Here is a 25,490-nt window from a genome sequence, read left to right on the forward strand (position 1 = left end):
GACAGCGCATTGGGAAACATTAACCAAAAGTAAAAGCCTTTTATAAGAAGGCCATAAAATGGTAGGAGTAATTATGTTTTTCCAAAGTTAATCATTGACTTCTGTTTATTTGACTTTTTATAAAAAACTTTTTCCTTTCTCTCCTCAATGGATAAAACCTATAAAAGGCCTGGAAAATTGGATTCAGCCTCTTTAGTTCACATTAGCCATGCATAAATGCTGATTAGAAGGAGGTAGAGAAGCTCATCTGAGGAAAACTACTTCATCGGGAGGTTCTCAGCCTGGACACGAACATGTTGGCTCACGTCTTACTTCTCTGTGGTCTGAGCACTGTCGTGATCCCACAGGATGTCACAAATCAAGCCCAAATGTTTCTGGCAGAGTTCAATGTGAGGGCAGAAGATATCAGCTATGAAAGCTCCCTTGCCTCATGGAACTACAACACCAACATTACTGAGGAGACGGCCACGAAGATGGTAAGTGCTCCATTCTACGGGTTTTAATAGTGTTTTAGGAATCTGATGGTTGCTTTACAGTTTGATTTGGTTCCACCATGGTTGACAGAAATTTGGGTGCTGCTTTGGGAGCTTGCTTTAACTCACTGGAGGTGCCTGGGCCATTAGCAGCCTCTGCAGCCTAGGGCTGGTGACAGGGCTGCCCTCACACTGCATGGGCATGGCCAGAGGCTGGACTTGCCCTCTGCCATGACCCTGAGTCACCCCAGTAAGTGGGGGGAAAAGGTGAGGGAGTGCTGAATGTTTGGACCCAAAATCAGCGGGATGGAGAGGGGCACCTGCCTCTATATTCACTGTTGTCCTGAGCTTATCCCTGTCTTGTATAGGGGACCCTATTCTTTATAGAGTGGCAGACCTTCTGACCACATTCATCTCATAGCCCTGGCTGTTAGTAGACTGGCTGGGGGTATTAAACTGGAAAAGTGAGATCACAGATTTCGAAAAGCCACCAGTGGAGTTTGCACCATGGTGGTCTAGAACATTGCTTTGAAAGTAAATATCCATCTGGAGGAAGGAATAGAGCATTTTTACTTGAAACACCTTGCAGCACAGTTTGCCCTGCTTTCCAACACCACCATCTTGCTGTCCCAGTCAACTGGGTCTCTTGGCAAGTACTGTGTTTGTCTAGAGCACTCAGCCATGATCTGACTGGCTGCTAATACAGCCATGCTGCAGCCTGGCATTTCATAACCTTGGAACCTCTAAAATGAAGGAAAAAACCCAACCAACCAAACAAAAAAACCCACCTTGAGTTTTGTAGCTACTTGCATTTTAAAGTTAAGTCGAGTTTTAGAGAAAAACAATTCAGAGCATAAAAATGAAGCTGAACATCCTACATCTACTTTTGTGTAATGGTACAAGTCTTCCACTTTGTCTTATAGCTTAATTAAAGCATGGTTTAATTATAGTATTTCTTAATTAAAGCAAGGAGACTGGTTGTTGGAAGAAATCCTAATGACTAATCATTGTCAATCTGGAATGTTTTCCAGTGCACCAGGTACTTAAACTGTAACGTTTCCAAACACGTAAAATGAAAGCCCCATACAGCACTTCCAGCATTAATGAGATGATAATAAAATACGTGAGGAGATACCAGCAAAAAGAAACAATTAGTCCAGTGCTCAGAGAGGACGTTTTTCTCTCGCTTGATCTCTTTCGTAGTGCTGGTAATAAACCCACTGCTTCCCCTCCTCCCTGTCTGCTGGAGGAGCAGAGTTAATGACTACTGTCCCTTTTGGCTCCTTCCCATCCATTTTCCTTGTAAACTGGGCCACAAACCTCATAACTATTCCTCTGACTTATCAACCAGTTTCTCTAATTAGGGAAAAAACAGACACAAACTGTTTACCCCCAGCTTTTGCAACTAAAGAGCCCCCTCTCCTGCCCCACTGCTCCTAGAGCACCTCTCCTTCCCTGCTCAGGACGAGCAATTCAAATGCAGATTTGCACAGTGCTGCTCTTCCTCTGGGTGCTCATTAAGCTCTTGCCCAATGAGTTTTCCAAGCTGCTGAGCAATGGGCGGACCTGTTTGCTTTGCTCCTGTGAAGGAGGAGCGTTTGGAAAGCTTTCTGGGGTCTGCGTGGACATGTGATGTCTGTTGCTGCCTCTCTCCATCAGAGCCTGAAGCAGGAATGGTTGGTCCATCTTGCACAGGGCTGGACAACTCGGGCACAGCCCTGGAGAAAGTGTTGGCCTCACCGTGCATTTGTTGCACCCTGATGCCTTAGCAGGGTGGGACAGGCATTGCAGATGCCCTCTTCACAGCCCAGAAAGTTCTGTCGTGTGCACAATTAATAAAACTGTCCCAAGGGCTCGGATTAGCACTACTCTAGTTGCCATTTTGTACAGGTGATGATGTGCTAATCTATGTACAAACATATACAAAGAAAGATGAAAAGAATAAGATGGACCTTTTAAAGATGGTCTCAAGTTCAAACAGTACGGTGTTGCTTCATGCACTGAAATTTGGGAGTTTCACATGTATGTAATTGCAACAGTGGAAAAAGCAATTTCATGTAGAAAATTCAGGTTTTGTATGCCTGGTTTAGGCACCTGTTTAGAGCCTCCCATGCCCATGTATAATATTTTATTAATTAAAACTTCAGGAGAAAGTGATATTTGCATGAGAGGACTCAATATCAATATCTTGGCTGCTGCCTGTTACTGCTACTGAAGCAGAAATGGGGAATGACATCAGGGTCACAGCCCTCTTGCACCCTGGCTTGTAGCTGTGCTTTGTTAGGCCCAGGTGAGCCAAAGGAAGCACTAAAAGAAGATTTTACGGTGATTTAATCTAGCAGGGAACACAGCTAGATGATGCAGGATCAATTATAACAAATATGTTATGAGGAGACAGTCCTGCTTTTTGCTATTACCAAAGAAAAATTGTTATCAGGAAATGGAAGTCAGAAAGTTCTCCAGCTGCACAGTGCAAGTGCTAAACCTACAGTCCACACGTGGATTCCACAAGCGAAGCTCTTCCCCAGAAGAAATACTTTTGCTTGTTGAGTACATCAGGCTCTGCACTCTTTCAGGGAAGTAACCCAGGGCTTATGTGAACCTCTTGCAGAACGAGGCCGGTGCCAAGTGGTCCGTGTTTTATGAGGAGGCCTCCAGGAATGCCAGCAGTTTCCCTCTATCTGACATTCAGGATCCTCTCATCAGGCTCCAGATCCAGTCTCTCCAGGACAGGGGATCCTCTGTGCTGTCACCGGAAAAATACAGCAGGGTAAGTTGCTGAGCACAGCTTGTTTGTGCCAGGTGAGCGAGGGCACGGTGCTTGGCTGAGGATCATGCTTTTTACAGGAGCACGTACCTGCGCTAGGTGACCTCAGCAATATGAGGGGCGTCTGGCTTAGGAAACTGCTTCCCTCTCAGGTCATCAGCTTGCTGTGTAATCCATGCCATAAATTGCAAACTCGCACCCGCCTCAGAGTTGCCCTTGCACAAATGGCCAGGTTAGTCATACAGGGAAAGGAGGACCTGTGTCAAGTGCATGGCCAAGTCCAGAGCGAGGGCAATAAGCAGAAGGAGATGGGAGGAAGGATGTTCAGCGAGCCAAACAGGCGGAGGCAGAGGCAACCTTTTGTTCCCTGCACATGCTGCGTTGTCAGGCTGTGAAGAAGAGGGGATGCTTCTATGCAGCAGGTGCCCTGGGATGCTTGAAACTGGTGAAGGTCAATGGCCCCTTTCCACAGCAAGCTGCTGAAGGCCAGCATTAAGCAAGATTCAGAGTGAGGTTTGACATTTCCACTGTAAAGTTCACGTAAAACTCATGTGTATGGATAATGAGCATACGTGGAATTGGATTGAGCATCTCTGAAGACTCAAAAGGGATCTATAGCCCAGCGCTTGAGGGTTGAATTAGTTTCTTATTGCTGGAGATCAAATTGAAACAAATTGCTCAGAAAGGGGATCCTGCAGTCCTGATTATGGAAGGATCCTCTGATTTTTTGGCTAAGATCAGCAGTGCTAACCACCGCACACGAAATGCAGCAGGCTGGCTGGACATCCTGTTTGGCCTAAATGAGATGTCTCTCTGGAAAGACAGATTGCCTTGCTGGGAATGCTGGAGGATCATACAAATATGTTTTTATTTTTGAGCACAGCAGTGCACTGATGGTAATGCTGTCTCTGTTGAGGAGGTATTTTCTTCAGTACTCTCCACATTTAGACACTTGCAGGTTCCTAGATAAATGGCTTTTGGGGCTGAAATGATTGATTTTCACTTGAAAAGTGACTTTTTGCACAGTCTGATGGGATTCCACAGAAATATTTAAATATTTTTCACTGACACAAAAATTTCCCAGGGTCCCCACTCATTTTAAAGCTGACAGAGATAAAGTTAGAGCTAGTCGTCAACGACCCCTCCCACTGACAGCTCTAAGTGGTTCTGGTTTAAAGCTTTAAATGCGGAAAAGCCTAGTCCTAAAGGAAAAGCTAAAAGTGGTGCGTGCTTTTCTTGAGGTACGAAAACTTGAAAACATAAAAAAAAAGACAGAGCTGTGTAGCATAGTTTCTGAGCTGGGTGATTTCAGATGCACTTGGCCTTCAGCTGACCCAAGACACAAGCAGTAGCTTCTCTGTGGTGGAGTTTAAGCATTGGTGCGATGTCACACTGGCAAGCAGTCAGCCTGAAAGCCTCTGCAGATGGGGCCCTTCTTGCTCTTGCTCCAGAACATGAACTACTGGGAGGCTTTAGGTGGGTCCACATTCATGGGAGGGTGTTGATAAACTTTATTGCTTTATTGCTGCTGTATATCGACAGTTCATGTTCATCGAATGCAGAGATCTGCTGACTGGATATTAAGGACCTGTAGATTACATCATATATTCGAGAGATTATCTGTCTTTTTCAGTTAGGTCCTGGTTCAGTAATGCATTCGGGCAAATTCTTTCATTAATCTCTGATGAGTTTAGACATACGCTTAAATGTTAAGCTCTTGGTGAGGCATTGAATCGAGCTCTTAAGGAATTAGCATTATTATGGCTATTATTAGCATTATTATGCATTATTATGGCTACTATTTTGCACAGAGTGTGTTTCTAATGGGCTATCTCACATCTAATTTGTAGCTGAGCACCGTGCTAAATACAATGAGTACCATCTACAGCACTGGGACCGTCTGCAAAACCACCGAACCATTCGACTGCATGGTGCTGGAGCCAGGTATGGCATTAACAGCTGCCCATATGGTGCCCTTCATATCGCCGGCTCAAAAAAGAGGAAGGAAACCCATGAGAGGCTCCTGACTGCAAGAAAACAGGCTGTAGTTCCCATAGATATGTCCTGCTATCTAAAGCTTAGTCATAATTTCTTCGTACCTTGGAGTCCAGGGACCTGCAGCAGGCCTGCAGCAGGAGAGGGCTGCTCAGCTTATGTGACAGCCTGCCTGTCACCCGGGGCTTGCCCACGCTGTGGAAAGTCTATAATTTTCTCCTCTGGCATCCAAGTCTTGCTGGGCTCGACATCGCATTGAGGCCAGTCTCAAGAACACTGTCAAGGCAAGGGAAGCTGATGCAGGGAGAGAGCGTGGTTAATTTGAGTGACTCATGGTCTGCTCTGTGTCTCTTAAAGATAAGAAGGGGAAAATCTTAAATCAAAAAAGGGTGCAATAAAATAATGGGATTTTTTAATGTATCAAACACAAAGTGTTATCTTCTTAGCTCATGAAATTTCTTTGGCTTTGGCTCATTTGCCTGCTGTGAAAGAAAATAAAGAGATTCTGCTTTTTCAAGGCCTAGTACTTATATATATATATATTTGTTGTTCTGACAGGTCTGGATTCTATTATGGCCAACAGCATAGATTATCACGAGAGACTGTGGGCATGGGAAGCCTGGAGAGCTGATGTTGGCAGGATGATGAGACCATTATATGAAGAGTATGTTGAACTTAAGAATGAGGCTGCAAAGCTTAATAGTAAGTTGCCTTTTTTTTTTTTTTTCTGGCTTCCAGAAATTAAGAATTATACCTCAATCTTGCACACTTTTCACAGAATTCGCAGCCCAGCCTGTTTTGCACATTGATGATCAACATTTTGTGCATATTTTGCTCTGAGTGTGCATGATGCCAAATAAAAGGTGGTGCAGACAGGTGCCAAGGACCAGATCAGAATTATGTCACTAGCCTGGAACAAAAGGGCAACAAAAAATCTTTAGTGCCACTTTTCCCAAATGCCATAATGTATCAGAGCCCTTCACTAGACACTGCCAGAACTGCACTGCTTGTGACTTGGGGGCAAACACGCTCAATTTAAAAGGCTTCTGAGTGCTGCTGTATGTCCTCGGTGATTTTTCTTCTTTCCTCTTGGCCTTCCTGCACCAGCCACAAGCAGTGTTACATTTTAAAGTGTTCTGCCCCAATCGGAATGATCAGGTTTTGCAGGTCTGGGGCAGCAGATGCAGCCAGGTGCTTTGAAAGGATTTTGCACTAAGGGAAATGTGCTTTCAGTCAGAGATCTCCCCACAAATCACAGGGTATTGTCTTTTCAAGGAGCAATGGCAGGCTGCTGCTATTTTTCTTCGGAGGACTTCTAAAATAGCTGCTGAAGCAGTTACATTATCTGCCTCTTGGCAAAACTACTGCTGGATCACCTACTTTCCTATAAACCTTGTTTCCTCAAAACTGCTAATCTACAGCTAGAGATCAGCTTTGAGACATTATACTCCAAAGAGTTGGACAGGGGAAAAAAAGATTGAAAATTTTAATCAAGCGTAGGCATCACTATGACCTTCCCCTATATCACTAGGGAAAAAACCTCAGCTATGAACCATTTTGTCTCCAGGCTTGATGGAGCTCAGTGGACTGGAAGCTGTAGTGCCGCTGGAAGCTGAATTTCAGTCCTGGTGTTGCTTTGGTTTTGGGGAAAGTCTGTGGCCCTGCACAGGGTCAGCAGGGAGCTGCGTTGCTCCTGCTGGCTGAGCCACGCCATGTGCTGTGTCCTGGGGTAACACCTCCCCACTTTACAGGTTATGCTGACTACGGAGATTACTGGAGGGCAAATTATGAAGCAGATTACCCAGAAGAGTATAAATACAGCCGTGACCAGCTTGTTCAAGATGTGGAGAAGACATTTGAGCAGGTAGGGGCAGGAAAATGCCTTTACCAAGTACAGGGAATTGTGTTTTGTGAGGGTAGGCTCACGTTTTGATGTTGTGAAGGAAGACTAGACCTGCTGTAGACAGCCCGGTCTCAGTCTACATGAGGTTAACAGCTGTTGGGGGTCATAGATGACCATTTGTACCTCTGCAGCCATGCCAGGACAAGCCCAATAGAAAGGCGCAGAGAGCACATAGGCTTGTATGAATTTCTGGAGTGTCCTTCTCCCCATGATCCTTTTGTTGCAAAAACTTTGCAGCCAGCCTCTGCTAGGGCCTGGAGCCCATTTCCACCATCCCCAAACAGACACACCACATAGGGACAGTGCAGCTTGCTCCCTTTTTGCTGCTCCATGCCAAAGGCTGCGGGTTCATGAGGGGAGAATTTTGTCAGAGACACCTTCGAGGCTCTCTGCTCAGGAAGGACAAATCGGGTAGAGACAAGACAAATTAATGTGCTTCCTTCTCCTTCTCTGCCACCAGATAAAACCTCTGTACCAGCAGCTACATGCCTACGTGAGGCACCGTCTGGAGCAGGCCTACGGCTCCCAGTTCATCAGCTCCACGGGATGCCTCCCCGCTCATTTGCTGGGTATGACAACTCGGCTGTGTTGCGCGAGCCTGGCCTTGTACACAGGATGACCACCTTCAAGGCACATGAGCACAGAGTAATCTGCCTGTTTAATATTAACAAACAGGGTACAGATAAGAGAAGGGGAGAGGAGAAACAAGAGGTCCCTGGCAGAGATGGCAGAGGTGCTTAGCAGCAGAGGCAGGCGGGGAGGGCAAGCATCCTGCCTGCTGGAGCCATGGGCACCCAGCTCAAAACTCCAGCACAGCACAGCGACATTTCTCTCCCCTTGGTGGCACTTGTCTTCCTCTGAAATGAGAGTTTCAGAAAGATTTGTATTCTTTTCCTTTCAAATCTTGTCCTTAGCAGTGGCATTTCATGACTTTGCCTTCAAAGTGAGCAGCATCAAGCTGCTGTAATTGTAATGTATATGAGCACAACAGCAGCAATCGCATGGGCAAACAATATGGACATTCAGTTTTAAGCAGACCTTTAGAAGGTGATCAGTCCTGAAACTATACTGTACAGCTAGTTTTGGGAAATAAAAGGATTGTTGATCTGACTTTGACTTATGCATGACTTCCCAGAACTGCTTCTCTCCACTTCACATCTGGATCAGACCTGTGTAGGCATGTAGGAGTCCCTTCTTATGATATCGCACAATTTATAAAACTGTCTTTAACAATTTAAACAATACATAGTCAACCATTTAAAGTATTTCTATGTTTCTTTCTCTTTTGAAGGTGATATGTGGGGTAGATTTTGGACAAATCTGTATTCCTTGACTGTTCCCTATCCAGCCAAACCAAACATTGATGTAACTGATGCAATGGTTCAAAAGGTAAGACATGATAAATTATTTATGAAATATGCGTTATGTAACGAATTTAGGTAGCATAAAAATTACACACAACATGTCAGCCAGTGTCTATAAAACTATAGCTGTCCAAAGGCAGCCATGGCGCAAGCAAAGAATTGCTTTCTGCATCCTTTTTTGCTCTTCACCTTAATGTGTTCATTCATTTTCCACTGTACTTTTTCTTTCCCTTAGTTGTTCTCCTCTCTTTCTTCCCCACCCTCTTTGACTGGCTTAATCTTGGCTCCGAGTCTGTTTTCCTCAGAGACTCCTATCCATTAAGAGATATATTTTGTTGATATAAATATTTTAGGACTCATGGAACTGGCTGTTATCAAATATGACCTTTGCCAGCCATTACCATAATCAAATAGCTTGTATGTTGTAGTTCTTTCTTTTTTTTTTTTTTTTTTGCCATTCTTGTTTATTTGGGTACAGCTAGGAAACTGCAATTCTGCCTGTTATCTTTTGATAACTGCATAGCACCATAAGGTCTGTGTTTGAGATCTGCAGTGTTAGCAACCATGACACTTTTGCCAGACGGACAATGTGGATGAAGAAAACTCTCTGTATGCTTGCCTAAACCATGTTCCTGTTAGAGAAAATGAAGGTGTTAAATGGAAGTTTTTGAATTGTGATTATTTACCTGAATTCTACCCTCCTCACAGAGGAAGTGCTCCATTTAAATGTTGTACTGGCAAGAGAAGGAATAGCTACATTTGATACATAAGCAGCTTGAACAAGAGTGTATGAATCTCACAGAACTGACCCCCCCCGTAGTCTTAAATTACTTATACCAAAGCACCACCATGAGGAAAAGAAGCATTGCTTACAGAAACTCAGGGATGAAGGCTGGACTCATCCTTGTTCATGCCTAATTTAGGACTGTTGTCCAATTTAGCCATCTGCCACGTAAATCTCTGCAAAAACCCAGCCCAGCCAATGCAGACCTCCTGCTATTGAGAATAATTAAACTGCCGAGTGGCATTTGGAAATAGTCTGGTCATTAATGTGCAGTTACAATCTGATAGACAACTCCCATAGATATATTTGCCAGGTTTTATGGTTCCGGCCAAGACCCCCTCTCACACGCATTTGCTACGAGCGCAGCTCCACTCCCTCAAACAAGTTGTTCCCAACTGAAGTGGCTGAAGAAATGGATCCCAGGTCTGTCATGTTTCTGACCTTTTTTATCTCTACCACCTTATCTTTTACTAAAGGCTTCTTTGGTCTGGGTCATGTGCTATCTGCTGACTCTCTGAGTGCAGAAGCCTATTTTGTTTGTGGGGAAAACACTTAATTCCAGTTCCCAGCAGAATTTACGAAAGTGCCAGTGATGGACACTGCTGCCTGACTTTCAGTAAGCCAGGTGCTGACCTGAAGTCCCTGACAGACCAGTGTGAAGTCAGCTGCGCTGTTTTAAGTTGACTGTTGGGAACGGGCTCCATGCAGAAGAAATGATCAATGGTGTCATTGTTTTTTCAGAACTGGGATGCAATGAAAATATTCAAAGCTGCTGAGGCCTTCTTCAGCTCCATTGGCCTCTACAACATGACTGAGGGCTTCTGGAAAAACTCCATGCTCACAGAGCCGACCGACAACAGGAAGGTTGTCTGCCATCCTACGGCATGGGATATGGGCAAAAATGACTACAGGTACTGCAGTTACTATAACCCTTTCTCATACCATCTCCTAGAGCATTCATATATTCACTGAAGGTGCACCATGCTGTTTTAAGATTTAATTGTTCCTTATTCATTATTTTTATTCTGTCTGATAAGAGAGGAAAGAAAAACAAGGGAGCAGGGAGCCTGCGGGACTGTAAAACTTACTGTGTAGCTTTTCCTGTGAAGATCTAAGGACTACTCTCAAATTTAAGCAGGGAAGTGACTATTATTTACATGAACTAGAAAAATAATGACTATGTTCCAGGGCTTAAAGAATAAACACAAATGCAGGTGCTTGTTGGTTCCATTGGGATTTCTGGTCACCTACACATTCTGCAGCAATGGCACAGGTCCCTGGGCAGCAAATGCAACCCTCCTGAGACGCCACCTGCTACCTTTAGCTGATGGATCAGAATGGGTAGGCAGACTCCCAGAGTTTCATGAAAAACATCAGTCAATTTTGTATTCCGGTAAGGAGAGAGACTACAAGTTCCCACACAGTGAAGTGTCCTGGAGCAAAATCCATCCCCTCTTGCAGTCCCCGCAGCTCCCTGGTGAAAGAGGCTGGTCCCCAGCAGAGCTGCAATAAAAGCTGCCAGTCTCCCTCCTCAGCACTCTGGGGGAGGAGAAAGGAAATTGCATTTGGAAGAAATAATTTCCTTTATTAAATGGTACCTGCATAAGGATGAAAGCAGGAGTGACTGACAGTTTTTTTTGACACTGCCATCTGCTTAAATTTGACGACGGATGCTCACTCCAACATGCACAGCAAACTTATTGCCAAGTTTCAGGGAGTACCTGCTTCTTACAAAGCAGCCATTTTCCCATACTCCTGGTGCACTAGGTGGATGGATGGAAGTGTTTTGCTGAGTTCCCCTCCAGGCCTCACCCTTCCAAGATAACCTCACGCCATGCTGGGATTGCTTGGGGCGCGGGGTGCTCGCTGGCTCTGGAGGCTGCTTTGCCCCGCAGCGGTGGCCCAGCCACCATATCTCTAACCACAAACACTTTGCCCTGGTGTGCAGGATCAAGATGTGCACCAAAGTGACCATGGATGACTTCCTGACAGTGCACCACGAGATGGGCCACATCGAGTACGACATGGCGTACTCTGTGCAGCCCTTCCTGCTGCGGGACGGTGCCAACGAGGGCTTCCACGAAGCTGTTGGTGAAATTATGTCACTTTCTGCAGCTACGCCACAGCACCTGAAATCCCTCGACCTCCTAGAGCCAACTTTCCAAGAGGATGAAGGTAAATCAATGCATAAAAACTATATATTTAACTGAAAACACTCACAGCTCACAGGCCTTTTTTTTTTTTTTTTTTTTTTTGTAGCAAAGTATTTTGTCTGCAAGCTGAGTGAGCAACTCAGAGGCTTCTGCAGATTCTGCCCCAGCAACTTATCAGCAATCCTATTTTTTCCCCCAAATCACATCATGAAGTGAGGAACATGACTTTATAATGCAGCTACATAATTTAGAAACAAATAGCTAGCTCTTCATTACTGAACAAATTGCAAAATCTTCATAGCTCACCTAGATGAGACTCCAATAGTCTTTTCAATTTCTCGAAGACTATTTTCTTGAAAAAATTTCTTGATTGCATAACGACATACCTTTCTCTACAGACGTATGCACTTAGCAGTTAAAATGAAACTGAAGCCTTGAGATTTACATCCCTCTTTTATGTGCATATTGAATGGACAATACAGGTGACGTAAGCTCTCATTATAATGCAATTTGTTTGCCTTCTTGGAGCATTGCATTATAAGGATGGAGATGTACTAAAATCTTCAACTTAAAATTCCCCATCGGAGAATGGCATGTAAATACCAAGGTGTTAAATTATTTAAGAAGTGATGGTGGTGGACAAATAGATACAGAATGGTATACATTATTTAAGTGATCTTTCCTCATGTGTGGTTTTTTTTTTCAGTAGTATTCTTCCTTCCACTTTTTTCTTAGTAAAACCTCTAACTCAAACATCTGTAAGCATTAGCTGTAATAGGAAGCAACTTCAGTTGCCTAATTGGATACTAACTGCTAACATAACCGTTACCTTAACTACTTCTCTCTTCAGAAACTGAAATCAACTTTCTGCTCAAACAAGCGCTAACGATTGTTGGAACAATGCCTTTTACTTACATGCTGGAGAAGTGGAGGTGGATGGTTTTTAGGGGCGAGATTACAAAGCAGGAATGGATGAAGCGGTGGTGGGAGATGAAGTAAGTTTGAGAAATGAGGATTTTTTTTTTTCAATTGACTCTGCAAAACCATCCCTTCTCAGTTACTCAACGTAATTGAGATGCCTGTGCCCCCCTGTGCAGGATCTGTTTCTCAGCATGTTTCTACAAAGCCCAGCAGAGTGCCATGTAGAAACACCCAACGTGGTGAAAACATGGTGCAAGGTCTCACAAGCAGTCTATCCCCATTAACACTGTGCTCAGCTTTGGGTAGCTTCCCTACCTTTCAGCAGACTTTCTCCTCGTTTCTAATGTCAGCTTCTCTGATAAAGACAGCCTGTGGCCTTTGCATGGGATGTTCCAGATCCCAGGATCAGCATTGCTGTTCCCCATGATACACACTTCAGGACATCTGCTTAGCTTAAGTGCAGTTCTCTTCCCTGAGTCTTACTGGGCCCATGCTCCTGTTTGCTCCCCACCTCCCAAAGGACAAGTGGAAGGTGAAGTTCATCACACATGCCAACCTGAGAAGCATACAGATATCAGTCTAAAAAACATCTCTGCATGCTTTTCTCCTTTCTCCCACTTAACAGTGTGTTTGGATATAAATTGTCCAAAAATCTCCAGACTGCTTCTTTCCTCTCCTGTGTATTGATATTCCTGCTAACTACCACCTTTCTCAGTCAAGAAAATACAATTCCCTTGGTAAGTAGCAGCCAGAGGTGCCTTTTCAGGTTATTCCCCACCAGCCAATCTATTTCCACCTCCCTGGAGTTCAAGATTAAAAAGAGGCTTGATTCAGGCTGGAGTCCATCATTTCCCAGGGTGGTTAACATGGGGGCAGAAAAATGCAAAGAAACCAAACAATCCCCACACTGAAATTGGAGTCTACACTCTAACAGGAACACAAACAGTGAGCCTTCATCAACAAACAAAATCTGTAATAAAACTTGATGTCAGCAAGCCTCCTGACCCACCATAAAAAATCAGCCAGCTTCGATTTATTCAAAAGTAGCAGAGATGTCAGAGAAATGGAGAGTGACAAATTGTTCAGGGAAGCTTATCACATCTGTTGTAACGACACTGCAAAGCTTTGTGCTGAAACAAGACCTTGTCATCCAGGTTTACAGATAAAATATTTCCGTGTAAGTTTATTATCATTTTCAGAAATTAGGGCATGGGCTTGTTTCTGTAGTACTGATCAGGAAGCATGCTCTCAGGAGAGGAAAAAAAGAAGAAAACCCTCGCCTCCGTCCCAGTGGGACAGCAGGTCATTCACCTTTTGGGCCACCCAGTCTCTGCATGCGCTTACCCAGCACAAAACTTGGGGTGTCCCAGGGTATGAGGTGTGTGTGAAGCACGTCTTGTAGGATATTTCACACCACCAGTTACTCCCTGCACACTCTGCAAATCCTTTCCTTGTGCCATCAGTTTCAAAGCAGCTTCTTTGTGGTCTCCAGCTGTGGAGCAGTATTCTTTTGGGGTTACTGAGAGCTGTATATACCTCCTATGTTTGGAAGGGAGAGAGCTACCCGTAGGTATCTGACAATACAGAGGAAAAGAAGAATCTTTTTTTTTTTTTTTTCTTATTAACTATTAATGAAAATCCCGTGGTTTTTCTTTCCTCCATCTCCAGGAGAGACATAGTTGGTGTTGTCGAACCAGTCCCTCATGATGAGACGTACTGCGACCCTGCTGCACTGTTCCACGTGGCCAATGATTACTCATTCATAAGGTAGCTCCAACCTTGCTCGATGTTTAATTCATGACTTACGTTTTGGGTGCAGATCAAGCTCTGATTACCTAAAACACATACTGGAGATTTTTATGACACCGTCTTATTTTGTTTTACATCCTGACTGAAGGCAACTGATTTCAGTGGGGGTTTTTCAGTGGACACTAGGAGCTTCACTGTGCCAGTCTCTGAATGGCCGGGAAGCTGCTGGGTGTGTTGCCAAGCACAGCAGCTTTGTGCTGCCATCAGACTGGTGGGATCACATCTATATGATGTGCCTGTCTCATGGGGAGACTTGCCTCGTACTGCTGTCTCTCAGGCCATGCACATGCAGCCCTGAAGAAACTATCTCTGGTCCCTCTGTGTCCCAGCCACCTCATCCTAGAGGCTCAGCTGGAGCAGAGACCTGGGAAAGGAAAAACCTTGAGCTATGTGGCAGCAAACAGGTTTGGGACATTTCTGCTACCTTTGATCTTGGCATTTTGTTAAATCAGAGTTAGCACAGCCTATAAATACCGGCTGGCCTCCCATCGCTGCAGTGCTTCTTCCCAAGCAGGAGAGAGAGCTGATGCTGCAGAGCCTCACAGAGTCCAAGGACTTGGGATTTTCTTGACTGACAACTAACAAAAAGTGTGCCTTCCTTCTCCCTGCCCTTCCTGTAGGTATTACACCCGGACCATTTACCAATTCCAGTTCCACGAAGCGCTTTGCAAAGCGGCCAACCATACCGGCCCTCTTCACACATGCGACATCACCAATTCCACAGCAGCTGGTGGGAATCTGAGGTAACAAAGACAATTCCTCATAAGTAATAAGTCAGAGCATAGCAAAGGCTAAGTCACCCGTGAAAGCTTCCAGAGTCATTGAGGTTACACCAAGAATGAACTTAGCTTGAAAATTTAGCATTTATCTTGTCAATTCATTTTGACAATTTGGCTAAATTTATATCAGCTGAGGAAGCAAACCTCAAAGATTTAACCTCCTGTTAATGAAAAAATATTTTTTGTTAATAAGAATGATGGGAGGAAGGAGAAGATTCAGAAGCCAAAAAAAAAAAACAAAGTAGAAAACTTTGATATTGATTGCAGATTGTTTTGCTAGATGCCTAGACGGAACGTGGCAATAACATACATTGTCTCTCCTTCCACATACACAGAGAATTGCTTGCATTAGGCAGATCTAAGCCCTGGACTCAAGCACTGGAAAACTTAACAGGAGAGAAATACATGAATGCAACACCTCTACTCCATTACTTCGAACCTCTATTTAACTGGCTGCAAAAAAACAATTCTGGCAGATACATTGGCTGGAATACAGACTGGACTCCGTGTACGTACTGCTTGCGAATTAAGGGTAATAGTTGGTCCGCACAGCCCTTGACCAGCAAAGTTCCTGTCTCTTGTAGCTGTTGAAGGCTCTTCTTTATATGAAGACAGGGTTATGGGAAACATACACTGAGCAGTAAGTTTTACGCACAGCAAGGCAAACCAGTACAGAAATGCTACCATTTCTGTACAAACCAGTACAAAATGCTACTATTTTGTTTGCTGTCATGTGCTGTTCAAAGAAGGGAGCTCAAGGGGAGGAAAAGGAGGAGTGAGTGGGAAAATGTGTTTTTCAGCCTGTTGTGATGACACTGAGTGTTGAACAGTCCATGCTGTACACCTGTAATCACCGCTAGTCCTGGATAGCTCCGTAACTCTTACAGTGCTGTGCCTGTCTCTGGTGGTGAGATTCGCCTAGTCAGACATCAATTCCTGCTTCTGAGCTGCCTATTCTCCGTGGAGGGAAAGACACGTTTCCTTCGGGAGACGTCTAAAGAAGGCTGGAGGACTGTCCTCTAGACGTGCTCTTTCTTCTGATCTACAACAAAACAAGTCTCCGGTGGCTGACAGCTCAGATGCAGATGCTGGCATTAGAGACAGCTGAAGGGAAACAAGATAAATCCCACCAAGCTGGCCAGGGAAAGCAGGTGAAGCTGCAAGGAAACTGTAGCTATCCCGGCATTTCCCAGCGACTACCTTTATGTCACTGCAGCTCTGACCCAGTCCTTGTTTCTTTTTCAATCAGATTCTGAAAACGCCATCAAAGTACGCATCAGCCTGAAAGCAGCACTGGGGAACGAGGCAGTAAGTGTGCTTGCACTGGGACGCTCTGTGTATTGCTTGGGCAACAGGAATGCTGTGCTGGTCACTCAGGAAGAAAGGCAGGGTCTGGCTGGCTTTGGGTCTGAAAAGTGGCATCAGCTAAGAAGGAGGGTTATTCCACAGATGTCTTATCTGAGTTTGTGGTCAAGACTGCCTCTACAGTTAGCAGTGGGACCTCTCCTGGGAGTGGTCTCACCCATGGTAAGAAAGACATCTCAGCTAGATGAGCTAAGTTACACCATGGAGGTACCAATCATTTTTTTTTACCTGGAGGGCTGGCATAAGGGGACCTGTGTACCTAAAAACTGCAATATTTAGCCCTGCTATGCTGCTATGGCTAAGTAAAAGATAAAGCCTCTACCCACATGTTTTCCTAATTTCCATCATCTTGACCGCAGTCAGAAGTTATCAGAGTAGCTACTTCACATTTAAATATGAGACTAAAACAGAGGGGTTAAATCCCACCCTGTATTCTCAAATGGTTTTGCACTGCAGCTCTCCTATCACTGCTCCTTTGTAGATCTTTGTTTGCCTGTTTGCTGTAGCCCTGAGGTATTCTGCTGCCCCTGTGCAGGCACAAGCTCTATTATAAAGACTGAGAGGGGCAGTGCACCTGCTGTGTTTCAGGGGAGGAGAAGGGCTTTCCTTCCCACGAGAGTTGTCTGCTCTCCACGATTACGCCAGCTGGCCCAATAAAATGTATTACAGCAACTGACAAAACTCACCAAAGCAAAAGAGGGCTCTTCAAGATTTTAAGCAGAGCACTGGCTTGGCCCATCTGTTTAACCCAGACACCTGGCTGAAAATTTGCTCCTTATTCTCACTCTGTCTCTTTGTGCCAGTCTCATGGAGGCGTCCCAGAAGGTTTCAGGGCAGACACTTTGCTCCTGTTAATCGCTGTTTTCACCTTGCGGAGCGTTGGTAATTTTCCAAGAAGGAGCATGTCATCAGGCAGGCCGTTTAGACCTGCACGCCGGAGCCTATTGGACTAGCAAGGACGCAATACCTTGGGCTCATTTTTTATATGAATTGATGCTCTCACTTCTATCACTCTCTCACATGCAAGCCCCACTGGAATTTTATTGCTTCCTAGACCGCTGAGTCGAGTTAGATACAATTCAAAACTGATATCAGCAGCATGAAAAGGTTCCCTATTACAACACATTTATTAGTCATTATGGTTAATGTTTAGCTTAATACCATTTTTATGCCTGCCTTTTGCCATCACAGCCTTTTGTTGTGCAATTGAGCAGCTGTAAAACAATCTCATACAGATTACTTACTTTGAATTATTGTATGGACAGTAGGTTCCTATGCTCTGAAGAGCAAGCCGTGCATTTTCCTCTCACAACCAGTCCATGTCACCAACTTGCAAGAAACCTTCTCCATTCGGCAGCTTTATACTTTGCCCCAATTTTCACTCCCGTGGGGCTCCTGGGGACGTGTCTCTGGGCACTGGTGTGCAGAGAAGTGGGCAGTGGCACACACACGGACTGTCACTACACAGAGCAATATGTTTGGGCTGCTTTATGCAGCTCACGGCACACAGAAGCCGGGAATGCGGTGCAAGTGTTTAAGATTATTTGGAGGTATATTGCTCCATTAGGACAGCAGAAGGCATTCTGAGTACGCCAGCAAATCTTTTTGCATTTCTGCTCTTTAGCACTGGCTAGAATGCAAAAGGAGAGATCCCCTGCTCTTTGGCAGAGGGAGGGAGGGTGCTACTGGGGGGTGGGGGCACTGGGGGCAACCACGGCTCACACAGGCAGTATTGCAGCCCTCAGCTACCTACCCTGGATGTTACCAGCAGGGAAGTTCAATAGCACAAAGTGATGGCAAATTAAGCACCCAGGCTCACAGATAGGCCCATGCCAGCTACGCCGGAGAGTGTTCGGCTGCAATTACCCTGCTAACTGTTCTCAGGCTGACGAGATTAAAGCTGCAGCCACAGCATCACCAGTGTAGCTGATGAGCTTGAAAACACCCACAACTTTGTTCCAGCTGGGGCATTAAGCAAGGGCCCTCTCAAGGGAAACTGTTAAAAGTCCCTTGCCAAACCATTCTGCATCTGTCTTATCTAAAATAAAGGCTTTCATGAATGGGAATCCCCTGACCACCATTTGAAAATCAACCCGCCTTCAAACATCAATTCAGAATTCCCCACTGGGTGTCTGTCACACCTGTGGTCAGGTTGTAACAGGCGGGCACAAAGGTGGTGTTTGGAAATGGAAAGCAGCCATCCTGCAGGCATTTACGTGTATTTTATCATGGAAAAGCCTTTTTGAATTAGAGGGCAGACTCGCACTGCCTTTCAAGCTACATGTGGGGGTCCTGCAGGGAACACGGGACATTCACTTCACTCTGTAAGCCAAGCAGCCCCTGTGGCGAACAGCAGGCACCAGATTAGATCTCTGAGACGCCTAGGGACAGCGTGCGGGCTGTCATTGCACACACACAGACCAGACGCCAGCCAGGTACTTCCCTCCACACAGCCAGTAATGTTATTTATAAAGGCACTTGAGAGGCACACTGGCAATTAAAGTACATTAGACTTAAAAAGACAAAATACTACAGAAAAAAAATAAATGATTAAAAGCGAAGGTGCTAAGTACAGAAAGCAGCAGTAGAGGAATCAAGCTCAATTAGCTCCTGGTTAAAAAAAATAATAATAATAATAAAATCACTATGGAGCCTAAAGATATTGGGATAAACAAAAATAAGAGGAACCCCCCCCCCCCCAACAGCCTGGCAAGCTGTGATGGTGAATGCTGCCAGCTGCCTGAAATAAAGAGTGGGAAGCGCTCCAGGGCAGGGCTTCGCCTGGCTCCTGGTGAGCAGGAGAATACCAGTGCCTTGCCAGGGCAGGGGCAGACAACAGCTCCTGCCTTTGCTGGCAGGAGAAACCAGCCTGGCACAGGGGGAAATGGGGGCTGCTCTGCCAGGGTCACCAGTGTCTTTCTTGGGGCATGATGCAGCACGGACCAGTATCCGTGTGGGCTCCTCCTGTTCTCGCCTCCGGTGTGTTTGTCTTCATTTTATGCCACTGTTGACAGGAGGACAGAGTGGAAGAATGTGGCTGGGTTTTATAAAGCCCTGTTACAACAGAGCTGTCTTCTACCGCACCTTCCCGAACGATGCTTGAGAAAGTCAGGAACGGTGTAAAACTATTAGTGACAGCATTTATAGGCATTCCTGCAATGCAATCAAATCCAAGCCTTCAGGGGACAAAAAGAAATAAAAATTACCAGATAGTTCTGAAAGGAATTTTCCCTTTGTGCACACATGGCATTGCGTAACGGGCTGGGGTGCATTGTCAGCTCTTGAGGAGGTTTTTGCCCTCTGTGAAGCTCCCAGTTCCTGTTCCAGAGAAGCTGGGTTTGACTTCTGTGCCCCAGGATAACTTTGGACTCATAAGGCAGGCTGGGAGGAGCCTGAACATAAGCAAGGAATTTTTTATATTGCCTGTTTGTTATTAAGGGAAGAACAGTAGAAATACTGATGCAAAGAGCTTTTCACCTCTCTGGGCATAGGAACCAGCATGGGCTTTTGAAATTCCCACTCGGGCTGCATTTCTGTACCACAAGCATCAGCACCGGCAGCTCAGCCCTTTTGGCCCTGGCAGATGCAACTACCAGCTTAACCTGCTGATCTGAATCATGAAGTGCTGTCATCATTATGGCTACTTTATTATCCTCTCTCTAAAGGACAGACTATGAATTGCAGTAACTGTGACAGAGCACATGTTGCTTCTGCTGCCTTTGCACCCTGCAAGGCAGGACTGCAACGTCTTCAGCAGCCCCAAATGATTGCAGAGGGATAGCACGATGAGCTATCTGGCAGTGGGGATGCCTGCTTGGTTGTTCTTCTGCAGAATGCCCAGATTAACAGGGATAAAATGTTTGAGTAGGTTCCTGAAGTGCCGTCATGGCGCAAATAAATAAAACAGAAGCGCATGCCAAGCATTACAATTACTATTTCTTTTTAGAATGATTTCTTAGTGTCAGCTAACTTGCCATACATCTGTCACCTCCGATGAATCTCTCTTGTGCTATTTTTGCAGTATGAGTGGGATAAAAGTGAGCTCTTCTTGTTCAAGTCATCCATTGCCTATGCCATGAGGAAATACTTCGCACAGGAAAAGCTACAGAACGTCGACTTCCAGTGAGTGGCTTGCCTAACCGTGCTGGCTATGCCTGTATTGCTTCTTGCTCACTAGTGGTATGGGTTGGTGGAATTAATTGTGATTTCTGTCAGATACAAAGAGGAATGGTGATAACAATGTTAAACATCATCTGGTTGTAAAAGACAAGGTGCCAGCTTCATTACATGCTGTTCTTTCTCTTCCCCAAGAAGCATGAAGTTCAGGAGTAATATGCTAAAGTTAGGTAACTTCAGTGGCTGCAGAGGCTTTGTCATCTTTGTCACTGCTCATCAGTGATGAAAGTGAGCCTTGAGAATTTTTGCCCAATACATACATGGAAATATCAGAGAAGACACATTGGTTAGAAATAAAAATTTCCAACTGTATACATGTACGTTACTGAATATCCAAGAGGTTTTGAGCCCAGGAAAGATAAACTTGTTGATCATAATGCACTAAAATTCCATGCAGACTTACTAATTTTATCTGAGTTTACTTACAAACATAAAATCTATCATCTGAGATTGATTTTTGGTAAGAAGAAACACCATTTTTTTAGGTCTCTTGGAAAATTTTCAGAAGCTATGTATTTTAAATATTTGATATTACTTTATAGAACATCAGTCATGTAACGTCTAGGACCTATTCCCAGCAGAGCATAAGAAGGATTTTTTATTTTTTTTTTCCACTTGGTATTTCATATATCACTTCCCTCATGAGAACTGCCCTAAACACTCCTTAGAGAGCCTGAGCACTCTTTGTTCTGTGTGCTGATTATGTGCTTTGGAAAATTATGCCAAGGATTGTCCCAGATATAGAGTACACTCTCTCCATCTGAGGTTATTCCTTAGCACTTACAAAAAGAATTTCTAACAGGATAATAAATTTAACTTCCAAGTTGAGGTCACTAGGAAGCTTTCTCTTAGCACAGACTAGCATTAGCTATTCAATGCAACCATTCCCTTACCTGAATTTAAAGCTAATGTCATCTCAACAACCATGAAACCTCTCTCTTCTGTTTCTCAATCAGGGCGACAGACATTCATGTTGGGGAAGAAACGCAAAGGGTCTCCTTCTACATTACTGTCAGCATGCCAGGTAATGTCAGCAATATTGTGCCCAAAGCTGACGTGGAAAATGCCATCAGGTGAGATTTTGCTTTCTGGGAAAAAAAAAAAATAAACAAAAACAGTGTATGAAAGGATGGAAGGAAAAGCAGAGCTTAAGCCTGCTAAAACAGAAAGGGTGATAAGAAAGTCAGTTCTGCAGTTAAAATGGAAATACTAGGAGAGAAACTGTTATGCTAGAAAGAAAACAGTCCATCTATCTGATGGTGTCTTGGACAGCAGCCAATGTAAAATGCTTCAGGGGGCTTGTAAAACTGTCATAACACACCTAATTGCATCATACTTTGCCAGGAAATATCATTGCTTCAACTTTAACGGGAACTATTCTATATTCTGAAATACGAGGCATGGTAATGGAGTATACATGCACGAGAGCACGTGTGTTTTCTTTCTCTCATTAGAGAAAATTCAGTGCGAGAATTATTGTTAGTGACGACTGCAGAATGATGCATTAGAAAGAAAGCCAGTTGTATTTGATTGTAGAGAAAAGGAGTCAGAGCAGGAGCTAATTCCCACTTATGGGTCAATGAACAGCTCTTTTATAGCACAGTATGAAACCACTGTCAGTTATTACTGTAAAAATGGTAAGTAAAACTGCAAGTCTGCAGATGGTCACGGATAATGTGCAGTGGGAAAAAAAGAGGGCACAAATCTAAAAGTAGCATCAACATGAGATGGGGTTGAAAAAGCAGTTAGAGAAACCGGTGAACCAAGGGAGAGGTATGACTATTAAAGTCGTTGTCCAGATCAAACTGACAGAAGCAGAGGTTCAGGAAAACAAGATACAGAAAAGACAACAGGGAAGGTATTTTCAGGGCAGTAAAGAGCACAAATCAAGGTTGTGGAAGGCTGTAGGAGGGAAAGAGAAGAAGGCAAAGCTGTGGTTTTCTGTCATATAACCAAGAAAATTATGGATAAAGAGAATAAGAGGCAAAGCACAAATAGAGAATGAGATCATAAGGCTGCTTGCCGCATTTTGATAACCTGTTAAGACTGGGCTTAAGAGCTTAGACAGTGTCTGAACATGTCACTTAAGCTGCAACATGTTAAGGGCTTAAGTTATCATGCTTGTTACCCGCCGCCCTGTAACAGAAGGAATATGGGTTTAGCAGTACCTCCTGTGCAGCCTGTTCAACTGAGCAGTTCAGTGGGAGCTTGGCATACTGGAGAGTTATAAAGCAACTGAGAAATGTTTATTTCTTTCCAATAAACATGTGAAACTTTTAAATTCCTCCTGACGGCAGGATGTCTCGGGGACGAATCAGTGAGGCTTTCAGGCTGGACGATAACACGCTGGAGTTTGTGGGCATACTTCCAACCCTGGCCACACCTTATGAACCACCAGTCACCATTTGGTTAATTATATTTGGAGTGGTCATTAGCCTGGTTGTCATTGGAGTTATTGTCTTGATCATCAGTGGGCAGAGAGATCGAAAAAAGTGAGTAGTATTTTTGACACTATAATCACGACTAGAGGGAGAAGTCCCGATGGTTGACTCATCAGGGTGCTTACAGATGGGCCACCAAATCTAAATGAAGCAAATCAGGGAATTACTGCTTATCATCTCCCTCCCTTCAACGGTAGTGGCTAACGGTTCAGCTCCCTGCTTTTCAGTGCACGGCAGCTTTGGCAGCGTAGTTAAAGTCCGTTTTCATCAGCAGTTTAGCCAAGGCAGCTGGACATGCTGCGGCTGCAGAGAGCTGTGTCACGGTCAGGCTTCTGCCAGCCCTGCCGCAGGGCTGGTGGAGCAGCCTGTGTGTTGCGTGCTGCCTTCTTCAGCAGCAGAATTTGCCCGCATTTGTCAGCACCTGCAGTCTTCAGTGGTCTTGTTGGGGGTTGTCCAGGAATGCCATGTCTCTTAAATATTATTGCATTTTCACCAATATGGTCAGGTTGTTCTTATATGTCTCTCTGATAATGGGATTTCTGAGAATGTAGTGGGCTTGCTACTGTTCCCTTTAAAGACAATGAAAAACTCCTTCTGGCATGAATTTTCCCAGTTGAGAAGAACATTATTTGCAATTGCTTATTCTGCGGATCCAGAAGGACTTGAACAGAGCAGGGGCTTGTAATATAAAAATAATTTCTATTACAGGAAAGCAAAAGGAAGAGCAAGAGAAGCAGAATCAAACTGTGAAGTGAACCCTTATGATGATGATGGAAAAAGCAACAAGGGATTTGAGCTATCTGAAGAGACACAAACATCATTTTAGATGACATGGGACAATAAGGGTTTCTGTTTTTCATTTGGTTGTTTTGGTTGGTGTCTTTTTTCTTCACTTCACTTGTAGCAGTGATGCCTAGCAAGGACCAAAATGCTGTGGATGTCGTCAGACATCATGACTTCCGGTAGACCCTGAATCTACTGGTTCCTAGACAACAGTAATTCTGCCATTTATGTGGTAACTAAAAAACATGCAAAACTGCAAGATGTGTATGTCCTGTGGCTTTTCTACAAAATACGTGCATCATATTACACACTCTCTCTTCTGCTTTTCATAGATGTGCTGCATCCAATTTGCCTTTGTTTCTTCTGTAAAGAGATATAACCTCTTGGAAGTATAGAGCTGTACACAGATCAAGGCAGACAAGAATAACTCATATACTTGTGATGCCCATAAGGAACACCCTGATCTTTACAGATGGAGGGCTCAGAAATCTATCTGATAGACAGTGAGAAAAAAACAACTGTCCACCACGAGAATCTTTGTGATGAAGTACTCAATTTGATATGAAATAAATGCATTTTTTGCACCTACAGGAAATCTGTATCATTGTAAAACGGTTACAGAATGAAGACTAACAAGCACTGGAACTTAGGAAGCTGTAACATAAGTTATTTTTCTAACTGGTTTATGGATATGTATTGTAGAGACCAATTAGCACATGACTGCTCAAAAACAAAAAAATAAAAATAAAAAGAAAAAGAAAAAATCCATTTTGTGTTGTCATCTGAATATGAAATACATTTCCTTAATACTAGATGATCAGTACTTCAGCCATTGCCTCCACTATTACAAATACTGCATATTACAAATAGAAATTGCACTATTACATAAATAATATTTCTTACTATAGTAAATTTACTATATTTATTATATACTATAATATATTATTCATACCATTGTGTAATTATTATTAAAAATAATTATCTCATGAATATGGTTGTAAGCTCACAAGAAGAATGTACACTGTATATGCATGGGTGTATAAATTGCTGTCTGCAGATCCATTTCTGACAATTTTATTTCATAGTTTTGGGAGTTTATTTTCTTAAATATGTGTGCGTGTGCATGTGCAGGCATGCATTCATGTATGGAAACATATATGAAAGTAAAAGAAACCAGGCCAGGAGCTGTGCAGAAGACAAGAACTCCATTTCATGGAAGAGTTTCTACATTTCAGCAATTTGCGCTGTTACAAAGCTCAGAGCTCTCAAAATGCATAACAAAACAAACCAATAAAATAGGACATCTTCTCCTTGCCTTCATTGACTATATAGGGAACTTGGAATAGCCCTGGTTTCTGTATGCTTAAAGTTAGATATGATGAATCCCCTATTTTATCAAGTAGTGTATCATGACCTTGTCAATTGCCCTAGTTTCTCCTTTTGATATTTTTGTACCCAATACTGTTGTCCTGTATCTGTCTCTAGTCTTCACTTTCATCAGCTGATATATTTTATGCAGAATCTCAGACATGTAGCATGCACTTCACAAAACAATGGGGTTATTTTTAAGACCGTCAGATTGCAAGCAGGCAATCTAAGCACCTCTCTGTAACCACACATAAAATAAATGTTATTAATGTTAAATATAAAAGCTCCAAATTGACGAAAGGCTAGGTACAACATTAAAGGACATCACTAAACTCTGAGAACCTACATACAGACTCTTTCTGCTATATGGTGAGATCCTGAAATAGGTCTACCCATTCTTCCCTCCTCT

The 25,490-nt window shown here is 43.8% G+C and overlaps 1 protein-coding gene across 1 annotated transcript; it reads left to right on the forward strand.

The window, feature by feature from the left end:
• The first annotated feature begins 137 nt into the window (after nt 1-137).
• Nucleotides 138-24,477, forward strand: ACE2 (angiotensin converting enzyme 2). The gene is made up of 18 exons (XM_080577006.1): nt 138-476; nt 3,085-3,243; nt 5,091-5,184; nt 5,794-5,937; nt 6,987-7,099; nt 7,599-7,707; nt 8,430-8,527; nt 10,028-10,197; nt 11,235-11,461; nt 12,290-12,434; nt 14,029-14,127; nt 14,790-14,912; nt 15,284-15,456; nt 16,198-16,256; nt 20,335-20,435; nt 21,446-21,562; nt 22,787-22,981; nt 23,639-24,477. The coding sequence occupies exons 1-18, from the start codon at nt 294-296 to the stop codon at nt 23,754-23,756; spliced, it is 2,427 nt and encodes an 808-aa protein (XP_080433132.1). The 5' UTR covers nt 138-293; the 3' UTR covers nt 23,757-24,477.
• Nucleotides 24,478-25,490: the final 1,013 nt, after the last annotated feature.

This window comes from Anser brachyrhynchus (assembly GCF_964034855.1).
Source record: "Anser brachyrhynchus genome assembly, chromosome: 1".
Taxonomy (NCBI): Eukaryota; Metazoa; Chordata; class Aves; order Anseriformes; family Anatidae; genus Anser; species Anser brachyrhynchus.